The sequence below is a fragment of the Paramacrobiotus metropolitanus genome, unplaced genomic scaffold (genome assembly GCF_019649055.1).
Source record: "Paramacrobiotus metropolitanus isolate TYO unplaced genomic scaffold, Prichtersi_v1.0 Parri_scaffold0000330, whole genome shotgun sequence".
Classification (NCBI taxonomy): domain Eukaryota; kingdom Metazoa; phylum Tardigrada; class Eutardigrada; order Parachela; family Macrobiotidae; genus Paramacrobiotus; species Paramacrobiotus metropolitanus.
This window is the reverse complement of record NW_026570550.1, coordinates 1-11,760: the sequence shown is the minus strand read 5'-3', so window position 1 is coordinate 11,760 and position 11,760 is coordinate 1. Positions and strand designations below refer to the sequence as shown.

The 11,760-nt window shown below is 40.7% G+C and overlaps 2 protein-coding genes across 2 annotated transcripts; one reads left to right on the top strand and one right to left on the bottom strand.

The window, feature by feature from the left end:
• Positions 1-6,960: 6,960 nt before the first annotated feature.
• On the top strand, positions 6,961-9,454 carry LOC129602109 (uncharacterized). Its single transcript, XM_055501076.1, has 3 exons — positions 6,961-7,099; positions 7,401-7,964; positions 8,185-9,454. Exons 1-3 carry the CDS (start codon positions 7,064-7,066, stop codon positions 9,361-9,363), a joined length of 1,779 nt encoding a protein of 592 aa, XP_055357051.1. The 5' UTR covers positions 6,961-7,063; the 3' UTR covers positions 9,364-9,454.
• A 235-nt stretch (positions 9,455-9,689) lies between these two features.
• Positions 9,690-11,444, bottom strand: LOC129602110 (uncharacterized). Its single transcript, XM_055501077.1, has 3 exons — positions 11,238-11,444; positions 10,121-11,027; positions 9,690-10,041 (listed from the first exon to the last, which is right to left on the bottom strand). The coding sequence occupies exons 1-3, from the start codon at positions 11,442-11,444 to the stop codon at positions 9,854-9,856; spliced, it is 1,302 nt and encodes a 433-aa protein (XP_055357052.1). The 3' UTR covers positions 9,690-9,853.
• Positions 11,445-11,760: the final 316 nt, after the last annotated feature.

Genomic DNA, 11,760 nt, shown 5'->3' with positions numbered 1-11,760 from the left:
TCAGCAGTTTCCTCTTTTATTATGCGGGGCTTAAAATAAACTTGGTCGGCGCTCGAGGAACATACAGAGAAAATAGTTATACACAATCACAGAAAATGTTGGAATTAAGACAATAAAATTATTAGTGTAAAATATGAAACAGCATTGCATTCACATACGCATAACCGTACTCTGTACATCTTTGAACCGGGTGCTTGTAAGGGTATTACTAAAGTCTGTTACTGTGATTGGGTGGTACTGGGTGGGACTGTGAGTCTATGTGACTGGGACCTTATGTGACTGTGACCGTCTGTGACTGTGCCACACTGGGTCTGGGAATGACTGGGACTGTGACCTTTTGGGAGTGGGGCTTGAGGTTGTAGCAATCCGCCAACCAACTGACAGGGCACTTCAGGTCAAATTTTTTAACTGGCTTTTTGTGTTAAAAGGCAGTACTTTCAAGCTTATTCTGTAAGGCAGTACTTCGTAAGGCTTTCTAGAAATTCCAAGAATGCATAGCATGGCATTCGTCGAAGAGAACATTTAATTTCCTTATAACATACAGAGTATAATAAAATTCAAAACTAAAATAACAGAAACCATAACTGCTACACAAACCATGACCGCTATCTAACCAAACCGAACCACTGGTCCCCTGGAACAAGAAGAAAAAAAAACCGCAGGTACTGCGCAGGGAAATACTGCCAAAAAAATAGTGCAGTAATCATTTAGAACTGATGTATTAATTCTTATCAACAAATTTTGAAAATACACGTTTTTTAAGATAACGTAACGAAGAAAATCTAAGAGAAGCAAAAAACCATACCTGCAACTGGATCAATAACAAAGGAATACTGGCGTAATATCGAACCTCACGGAAATACGAAGCTAACCGTTAACGAAAAATACTAAAAAATCGCGAAAATTGCTTGCTTGTGCTTTTCATCCAACTTTTCCTTCGTTTCTGCCGAGATTACAAAAGTTGCAGATTTCAAAGCGGGCGTGTTCACGCTGTTAGTTGCTGCAACAATGCACCCATTATTATTACAACTTATATAAGAACACTGACGCAACGTGGAAAATGGTACTTACGTTGGCGGTTGACTTTCATGAACGCTGTCGTCGTCCGTTTCATAAGTTTCGGGTCGCATGTTGCATGACTACACTGTTTTAAATCGTGACCTCCGCATTTGGATGCGCAATACAGTATCAGTGGACAGTGATTCAGTTACTGTTCATTAGAATTACCGCAGATATTTATAAAAATTGAATAGTGCAGGAAAAGCGAAGCGTTGAAATCGGCGGCAGATTGCGCCACGTGCTGGTTGAGTATTGGGTTTACTTTCCGAAAACGTTAGTGTGATAGAATCATTTCACGAATACGAAGACAAAGAAAAGAAGCCGACAACAGGTGCGCTGTCTGGCTTCCAGTGTTTCCTTCAGCCGGTCTTTGAGTCGCCTGCATACTTCGAATCCTTCTCTCACAGAGCAAACGAGAGGGTCAAGACCAGATTACACCTACGTGTGACAGCCTAGGAATTTGAAAGGCTTTTGTTTGTTGATGTTTGCCGCTTACGAATAATACCGCCCTGTGCCCTAAAGTGGTAGGCAGACAGATAAGAACACAGCAGAGGGATACCGCATACTCTCTGTAGCGTCCATCTTGATCGACGACTAAGTTTTCCCAAACAGGCTAAAATACTGTGTAGAGATACACACTTTGTCTAGTGATATATGTGTAGCTTGTATTTTTAGTTGACCAAGTGTGCAAGATAAAAGAACTTCAAAACCATTTAAAAAAGCGAAGGAGGGTCATGCCGAAGATAAAAAAACTATGATTACTGCTACTTGCTTTTATTTTTCTTGGAAGTGTGCAAGATAAAAGTGTACATTACGAAGTACTGCCTTACCGAATAATCTTGCATAGACTGCCTTTTAGTACAAAAAGCCAGTTAAAAAATTTGACCGGAAGTGCACTGTCAGTTGGTTGGCGGATTACAACAACCACTAGCCCCACTCCCAAAAGGTCACAGTCCCAATTGTTCCCAGGCCCAGTTTGGCACAGTTACAGACGGTCACAGTCACATAAGGTCCCAGTCACATAGACTCACAGTCCCACCCAGTCCCACCCAGTCACAGTCACAGACTTTAGCAATACCCGAAGCAGCGAAACTCAACCAGATCACCAAAGCTGGTACGTAGTTCACCTATGCGTCACATACATTTAATTATAGAAACTGGGTTTGTAGTGCAGACTTTGGTTTAAAACTAAAAGCACATGACTATTAAATCAAGGATAGTAAAAAATAAAATCGATAAAAACCCAGAAGAAACTAGATTTTTAAAGCAAAAGCTAGATTGCAAAAGCTAGAATCTTAAAGCAAATTATATTATAATTCTCTCATTATTCAAATGAATTGCTTAACCGCATAACCATTTGCTGTGCAGATAACTTGGTTATATTCTCACACCCAAAAAAAAAACTTTCGGATTTCAATGTCTATAATTGTCTGTCACCGGAATTGAAGTATTAAATTCTGAAACTATGGTCTATAACTAAAAGCACATTGTAAATTGAGCAAAATAAATAAGTAAAAATCTATAAACACCCTCGGCTTCGTCTATCCCTTCCCCCAAAAATGAACCTGAAATTTCATCGTCTATAAAATAATAAATTTTGAACTCATAGTGCGATTGCGCTGGACACTAGACAGGTTAATTTATTCTTTTGGCTGATCGCTGAACGCTGTTAAAATTACAGTTGCGCAAAAATAAAAGCAAATGCGATGGTAGTTAAGTGTGCATCCGTCGCATCGCGCTTATGGATAGAGCACGTACGTACACCTCCACTCAACCCGGATATGCAGTGCTTTACTAAGCGCGCAGGCCTTACGGTAACTTCGCAAGTTATCGTCGTGGCTGAAGCGGTCTTGCGCTAAACGTCACGAATTTGGGGAGGAACCACAAATAACAGCAGTAAAGCTTTAGAGCTAGGGAAGAATTAACCTCTGTACTATCACTTTCTACGCTTTTTCTAGTTCGGGGACGTAATCACTTAGCAGGCTATTGTCGCTCGAGTCTCGAGTGGTGGGTGTCCGGTGGGCTATGTCCAGCCAGTACCACTGTACCAGCAATAATTAGAATAGGAGAATAACAAAAAAGTACTAAAATAATAGAAAGTATAAAAATAACTAATAAGTTACATACGAATATTGAACTGAGGACCATTTATTAATTGAGATTAAATAGAGTATAATAATAAATGGAGAAACACCTAGACACCCTAGCGGCCTCGTATATCGACCGTACTTCGGTAAACGTCGGTGCAGCAGCTGAGATCGCGGAAAGGAGGAAACTAAGGAAACACGCCTGGCTTCAACCACGATACGATCTCGTTGCAGCAGCCATTGAAATTTACGGACCTTGGGGAGGCGGAACTAAGAAGCTATTGGAGAAGGTCGGAAACGGTATAGCGACATCCACTGGCCAGAAACGGGCGAAAGAGTTTTTTAAGCGAAAGCAGCGATTATCTATCGAAATACAACGGGGAAACGCTATTTGTGTAATGGGTACGATCCCCGATCAGGATAGCATCGAGGAAGTGTTTCTGTTACAACAACTACTTTGTTTTTGGTACTGAATTTGTTTTCGATTCCGATATTTATTAAAGGTTTATTATTATTAAAGGTTTATACACCTAAAAATTAATATAAATGGAAAAATAAAAAACTAAAAATCGATTAAAACAGTGCAAATAATAAACTGTTTCTGAAATTCAAGACTTCATTATTCAACACCTCCATTACCTCAAACACAACTGGTCGCGCGCTAGCGCGACCGATACTTGTATTCATACAATCTTACCGTCGCAACGCGGAATTCCGTGGGTTATTATGGAAAAATCAATGCGTGGTCGGTTTAAGTCCAGCTTAGTCTTGAAAAAAATCTCATTTTCCATAGGTATTTGCGCTGAATTTTAGTTGTCCCTAGAACTGCCAGGTTTGAAAACTCTCTAAGCCGTCTAAGTATAAGAAAGCCTGAATCTCTATGGATTAGAAAACGAGGTCATCCAGAAATTTCGGAAGGGCATAGCAAGAAGTGAGGGGTAGAAACCATGAAGATCGTTTTGACACGGATTCAGACTTTTACGATTTTTTTAGAATTTTAAAACGAATTTTAAAATTTTTGAAATTCATTTTAAAAATTGAAAAACATGCTAGAACAGTGGATCCGTGTCAAAACGATCTTCATGGTTATGTGCATTTACGTGCAAAGCTCGAAAGAATCGGTCCATAGTGAGACTTTTGGTACACCTGAATGCATTTAAACGTTCTGGAATTTTGATACCCTCCTAACTTCGCAACCGGATGTTGCGCGCGCAAACGGTTTTCTCACGTAAGTATACAATTTTTCTGGCTACGAAATACTATAAAGCAACCCAAAAAAGTGTTTGAAAGTGCGCGAAAGCGAATATTCCCGTTAATGTACACGATTTTAGTGCTATGTACAGGGCCAAATCCCTTAAATCATCTTCCTGAGATTTCGGGACGATCCAGACAAAGTACAGTGTTGTTTTACTTAAGTGCTTACAGTAAGTACTTGAGAAGCCTGACAACAACATTGCGTAGAACTCCGTAATTTAAGTAAGTATGACTGTATGACATTTGAAGTAAGGACAACTGAAACCATGGATCTGGGACAATATGCATTAATGTAGTTTGTACTGTACGTCGAGTGTACGCTATTTGATTTTTGCGATAACATAATAATGAGTGAGTGACTGTCTCGTGAGCAAAACCTGTAGATGAGAAAGTGACCGAGGTACCACGATTGAGCCGGAAAATCTGTACGAGGGTGAGTGACCGAGCTGTCATGACTCATGAGCAAAATCTGAAGGTATGTAATTGAGTGAACTAGCTACCACCATTGTCTCGAGAGCGAAATCTGTAGGTGAGTAAGTGACCGAGCTACCACCACTGTCCGCTACGACGACTACTGTCGTTAACACTACTGTTGTATCTCGTAACAGTCCATAAATTCAAGCCATACCTTTCCAATTCACATTTTTTGCCGAGCGCGGAGCGCGAGGCTTACCTTGTACAGATATTCATACAATCTTACCGACAAAAGGTATTTATTCGCCGTTTTTTATAGACTCGTCAACGCGTGGTCAGTTTTGGCCCAGCTTGGTCTTAAAAAATTTTGTAATTTCCATAGGTTTGGCAATAGATTTTCGTTTTTTTAATTAACCAGTGGTCAGAAGATGGTTTCAGCAGGTCTTAAGTATGGGAAACGTTAAGAGTGCTCGAAAAAGTATTCACTGCACAGTACACAGCAGTAAAAAGTAGTTAACGTAATAACTGTAACCACGGAGACTAGATATTATTATTGTGTGAATTATTGTGTGAATAGATAATAATTACTGCGTGAATAGATAATAATTCCTAGGAAAAATGCACGTTGGCGTGCATTTGGCAGACCGGAGCGCAGCATTTCCTTTGAGTATAGCATGTATAATACTGTACACTTTAATAATTTATTACAAACTTAATTATTTGATCTGTCAGAGTACTTTACTATATGTATATATTATGTGGAATAATAAAATTTAATATTATTTTGCAAAACGACTTAGCAACATAAAACACTTCCATCTACTCTTTGGAAATGGCTTTCGTAACAACCTTTCGTAACGACCTTTCGTAACGGACAGAAATTAACGAAAGTATTACTCTTGAAACAGAGAACCTTCGCTACGCTCCGGTCGATTAATAATTATTGTAATAATTATTGTGTGATAATTATTGTGTGAATGGTAAACTACGTATTTTGATAAACATCCATAAAAGATAAAGTACAGCCTTATGTTACTTATTAATACCCGATATGTCGCATGTACAGTAAAAAATCAGAAGCACAATATTTTTGAAATTTCCATCAGAAGAAACAAAGCCAGAGCTTTAGAACGTAGAATTTAATAGAACGTTATGCATTATCAAGCAATGCAGCGCGTGAAAAATTATCGGCTAGAACGTAGAATGTTAAGTAATATTTAAGCGTTTAACGTAAACATTGACCAGAATGGTCGTGTTATGCTTTTCAGATGCAGGACGTACAGATTCCACCATATATGATCGTTGATCTGGTCGTTTTGCGCTGTATTAGTTAAAGCTAAAATTTTAATTTTATATTAGTCAAATGGCAAATGCCAATTTCTTCATTTGCAGAGTGTGTGAAGCGTTCATTTGTGTTTATGTCTTATCGGGCGCATTACTCTCAGTTGCAGCACCCATTGTTGAAGTATATGAGTATTATTGCGAGTATGGCTAATCAAAGCGTCAATATCACATTAAAAGTGGTCGACGACCAGCAATTAGGTCAAGGCAGAACCCTAATGAGGTGTGATATGGTCTGCCTCTTTCGAGCGATTTCAGAGGGTTGCAGCAGTTTCTGTAACATGGACGTCTATGGGAAATGTGCGATGTCCAAGCACGTTTTGGCCTATGTACGCTTTGCTTTCCACTGAATAGTGAAAAGGCAGAGAAAAAAGTTGTTTAACTTTGAATTCTCTACTAGACTAATATAAAATTAAAATTTTAGCTTTAACTAATACAGCGCAAAACGACCAGATCAACGATCATATATGGTGGACTCTGTACACTGTCCCTGCATCTGAAAAGCATAACACGACCATTCTGGTCAATGCACTGTACTTAAACGCTTAAATATATACCACTATACAGCAGCATTTACTTCCGAGCCGATATTTCTTGAACGCGCAAGCATTGCATTGGATCAATGCATAAGGTTCTATCGTAAGTACTCTACAATAACTACAAGACGGTGGCTTTGTTTCTTCTGCACTGGAAATTTGCAAAAATATTGTGCTTTGATTTTTTGCACTTTTTGATATTTTAATGCCACTGATTAAGGTTTTAAATCGTAGCAGAACGGTGCTTGTTTTACTTATATATCACAGTTATCAATTGCTGGATCAATATCACTCACCAGTCTACAGCGGGAAGCTTGAACTACAACATTCTTATATTTCTTGGAACCCGAGCCAGGTGCCAAACAACAGCCAATGTCGGACACAGACGGAACGTCTGATTATTCGACGGTAAGGTGTAGTAGTTACTAAATGACAGAGTAACATATAGTAATGTTTTAATAGTGCGCGTTGGCAGATGGGACTGCAGAAACATGTATTATGTTTTCGCACATATAATGGTTCATCACATGCTCATATATGCACGTACTCGTATAACCCACCTTCTGCAATTTAACCCCGTTTTTAAATGCAAAAATTTAGTGTTACTGTATCTACCTGCTTTTTCACAATGCAGTTTTGTTTTAAACGTATTTTCCCTTGCGAAATATTGATACAGTGTAGCAGAATTATTATATTACGCAACTTTTAGGCAAAAGGGAAAGGCCGAGTGACATGCTGTGTTCCACGGTGCGTGCACTACGCGAACCGCCCGGGATCAGAAGGGCTTTCCTTTTTCACACTACCGTCAGCTACCGACTGGCGCTATTCAACGTGGCTGCATCGAATCCGACGTGAAAGCAGCTGGCAGCCTGGTCCAGGATCCCGCGTCTGCAGCACTCACTTTCTCCCATCTGATTTTCAGACAAAAACCAAAAAGGGAAAGCCCGCAACGCGCGCGCTGTTACTGAAAACGGCTATCCCATCGCAGTTTAACTGCCTACCAGTAAATTCTCAGCCAGCAAACTGTCAACCTTCGCATTCACGTTCAACCCCAAAAGACCGCTCAGGCAAAATCTCCACTGGTCCGCCACGGAAAAAAAGAAAACTAGCGGCATGTGTGCAAACGGAAGTGTGTTCAGCGGATGTTCAAGCGCTTCGTGACGAACTCGAACAACTGCGAGATGCATTCAAACGTCTCCAGGAAGAGTCCCAACAAAAGGATCTACAGATTACTGAACTGAAAAATGATCTGCGCTATTTGGAAGCTAAAAAAGTAAGTACTGACTAGTAGCAAAAAAATGATTAATTGTGCGTTTGTGCATGCATATGCGCAAGTTGGTCTAACGTACAAATAAAAACGTCTTTCTTTAATGCAAGATGTATTGTAAGATATACTTCTATTTAGCTTACTGATGCTGTATCGGTTTAAAACTGATTACGATTGCTACAAGTTTCCAAGATTGTTCCAGGTAACTGTCTTTTCGTTTTTTTAGAATACGAGAATTGGTGAGCTGTTGTTGGAAGTTCAAGAGGCAAATGCAAGTGTGCAAGCGCTGACCAAACGATTGACCCGGCAAGAATTTCGCGCCGAAACGTTTGCCGACAGCGATAAAGCCATCCAGAATCTCACTGGGCTGCCGTCCTATCTCGTTTTGTTGACTTTGTACGAAACCGTCTTTGCAGGAAAAAATGAGGGTTTTCTAGATACGTTGCTTTACACCAAGCAAACAGGAGAAGTACCCTATCCAGACAGATCACGTGGCGGAGCGCCGATGGCGCTTGATGGTTTTAATCAGTATTTTTTGACGTTGATGAAGTTACGAACGGGTATGACTTACGAAGTGTTGGCCGCCATTTTCGGGGTAGATGCACGAACTATTGGACGTTATTATAATTGCTGGCTTCTTGTAATGGATGAAAGGATGGTAAACATCTTCAGAAAATACCCTTATGATGGCATAGATCCGCTTCCTTTGCCCCCGAAAGTAGCCGCTCTCTTTCCTAAAATTTCCATGATTATTGACGGATTCGAAATCAAAATTCAAAAGCCAAAGAATCCTGACGCTGCTCGCAAATGTTGGTCTAACTATAAAAAGAGTTATACCATAAAATATTTGGTCGGCTCGGAGGCTGATGGAAATATGTGTTTTTTGTCCCATCCTTACCAAGGCTCCATTTCGGATCCCGCGATTGTTAAAGCATCTAACCTATTCCTGAAATTGGGTTTCGGTGATGTGGTTTTGGCTGATCGCGGTTTCCAGATGACTGAATTAGCCCAAAAACTAGGTATTAAATGGATTGTGCCTCCCAGCGTTCGAAAAGATGAGAACATGTCCCGTGAAAAGCTTAAAGATACTGCAGAAATTGCAAGAGTTCGTATTGTTATTGAAAATGCCATCGGCCGAGCTAAGACGTTCAATCAAATTCGCGGACCGCTCTACATCAGTGATCTGCAACGCATCGATACCGAAGTAAGGGTGGTTTTTAATTTGTGCAAGTTCTTGCCACCATTACGTGCATGGGAAGAATCCGATCCGGATATGATGGATTCCGAAATAAATGATCTAGTTCACGAAGAAAGCGCTGAGGAAGTCAGAATTCTTAGTTTGAATGACCTGATAAAGTCGGAGTTTCCGGATGGCATACCAGATGACTACGATCCGCTCCCATAAATGCGAATTTTGTGTGTACTCAGTATATATGTCTGTTTGTAAATAACAGCAGTGCACCATGTAAGTAACATTTGCGGTTGAAATGCGCTCATGACTTTCTTCAACGTTTTCTGATTAATATTCAATACTTCTGATGCTCTGACTTCCATTTGTTATAAATGTTACATACTTTATACAGTGAATGTAACCCTGGCGGCGGGTTATATTCTCAGTGCCAATTTACCGTAGAAGTACTCTTTTTACTCACTAACAGTAGCAAGTTTAGTACTCACTTAGCTAACACCATTCATTCGTTGTAACTCTTGCAAGTACTGCGTGAAGTAAAATTCTGCGCAGCGTTCGAAAATAAAGTTAACACTGTCGGAATTAAAGGCGATCTTCTCACAAAAGTAATCCTTCGCGGGGCCAGAGTATGCAAAAAAATAACATTCGGTTAGCCCAGCACATGCCATTGCCACTTGAACCTGAAAGTAGTGCTCATGCGATCTTTTCAAAATAAATCTACCGTTTCCATCATCTGCAACGTACGGCAAATCGTAGGGTGCTTTTTTGACATCGAAGGTTTTAATTTCCAAAAGGGCCCAACTGGTTGATCCTGTTGCAATATCAACTTCTTTGACCAGCCGATCTGGCGAGGCTCCCATCCACGGTTCATCAGGATGTACACAAAAGCCGACTCTGAAAGTAGTTATTTCTTTATCGCTTGAAGACGTTAAACTGTAGAAAGCATCAGCTGCTTCTTGCTCCATCTCATTACCGCGGCGGACTGCAGGTATATGTGATATGGAACTGGGTGCGACCATTCCTTTTGCCAGTTTTTCAAAACGGTCACATTTGCGGGTCGTAGGAAGTTGTCCTGCTGTGCATATCCGCTTTGCATAGGTAGAAGTCACGCGCAAAGAACGATGGTAAAGCCAGTCTGAACTCTTAGCCTGTAAGCGTGTTGTTCCTTCTATTTTGATGCAGTCTTCATGCGTTTTTTCAACGCTGTCCTTATAAAACGTCATTAATTGTCTCGGCAACTGTATCAAATATTGCTGCGAGAAAGGTCGAGCAAGCGGACTAATAACTGGTAGTGCTAAAGGCAACACCTTTGCAGATGAATCACCGATATATGGGTTAGAAAGATCCGGGCTTGGTTCTCTTGGCAGTCGCAAGTTTACTGAAGCTGGTTCGATCAGACGAAGAACATGTTTCGGGAAAAGTGTGGTGTTTGACAGAACGGATCGGATTTCACTCATTTCTTCTGTGCTAATTATACGGTATTTCGGATGAATTCGACTTTCTATGGAAGGTTTCCATTTGTGGCGGGCATCCGGTCTCATAAATGCAGCATAGAGATCTGCACGCCCGGGCTGCAGTTCTCTGGTGAGCGACCGAAGAGATGGCACACCCCACTGCTGTTCCATGCTCGTAACGGGCAGCGCTGATTGCCAGGCTGGAACGCTGCCCCCGTCGATGACAATTCGGATGGCGTATAGCATGGCAAATATATGTTTACAAAGCGCGTTTTTTCCCAGAGCCCCGCTAGCACGACAGGAGCATTCAGAGGCAGTAACTTCAGTCGCTTCCTTGCCGACAACGCGTAGCTCCAAGCCCAAATTATACGTAATAGGCTTCATTTCTGAATGTCCTTTAGCATTAAACCGCAGAGTATCATGGGCCTACAATGTACAGTATTTTATACATTCTGTAAAATACATCGTTTACTAAAGTCCTATTCATTAGAACATAATGTGCATGGCCAGCTATTACGTAATTTTTGGGGTGATTGCTTTTTCAAAACAAATGTTCAATAAATGAAATAAAAAATGCTGTTTATGAATTACTGTGTAATTTGGTAAAGATCGTAGCTTCAATATGCGGATATGTACCTGCGACATGCGTAGTTGCTGGATGTATCCTGTTGCAGCTAGTCGATACCCCTTTTCGTTGATGTTTCTCTTGTCATTTCCCAGCCATAAAGTCAGTTCTGGGCGCAAGCGATTCCATAAATCAACAAGAACGTTGTCGGGAATTTCGTACAGCGTGTCACGTAATTCACTAGCAGATGTTGTCCAAGGCAACCAAATCATAGCCATTATTAGACTACTGGTGTGTTAAGCTAGCAGCAGATTATTGGTTTAACAGGAAAGCCGATGTTTGTTACTGCTTGCGATTTAAACTTGAGAGTGAACGATGGAACTCAGAAACTCAAAATTATGCACAACATAAATTACACCAGTTTTTGAATTTCGTTAGCAGCAGCACTGCACATGTATGAAGCAAGCTTCAAAACGTGGTTTTAGCTAGCCTGTGGCCACTGCAGGAGAATTTTAGGCTACCCTCTGAAACGCCGTGGCGCTGCTGTCGCTTTTCACGTGACCAGACTAGCCACGCCTTTCGCCTGGACTTAAT

Bases quoted from the DNA above. Each gene is read 5' to 3' on its own strand.
- LOC129602109 (XM_055501076.1), top strand. From the start codon at position 7,064: ATGTCGGACACAGACGGAACGTCTGATTATTCGACG. The intron at 7,100-7,400 runs GTAAGGTGTAGT...CGCAACTTTTAG, and splicing joins GAACGTCTGATTATTCGACG to GCAAAAGGGAAAGGCCGAGT. The intron at 7,965-8,184 runs GTAAGTACTGAC...TCGTTTTTTTAG, and splicing joins GCTATTTGGAAGCTAAAAAA to AATACGAGAATTGGTGAGCT.
- LOC129602110 (XM_055501077.1), bottom strand. From the start codon at position 11,444: ATGGCTATGATTTGGTTGCCTTGGACAACATCTGCTAGTGAATTACGT. The intron at 11,028-11,237 runs GTACATATCCGC...TGTACATTGTAG, and splicing joins AGCAACTACGCATGTCGCAG to GCCCATGATACTCTGCGGTT. The intron at 10,042-10,120 runs GTAATGAGATGG...AACTACTTTCAG, and splicing joins TATACCTGCAGTCCGCCGCG to AGTCGGCTTTTGTGTACATC.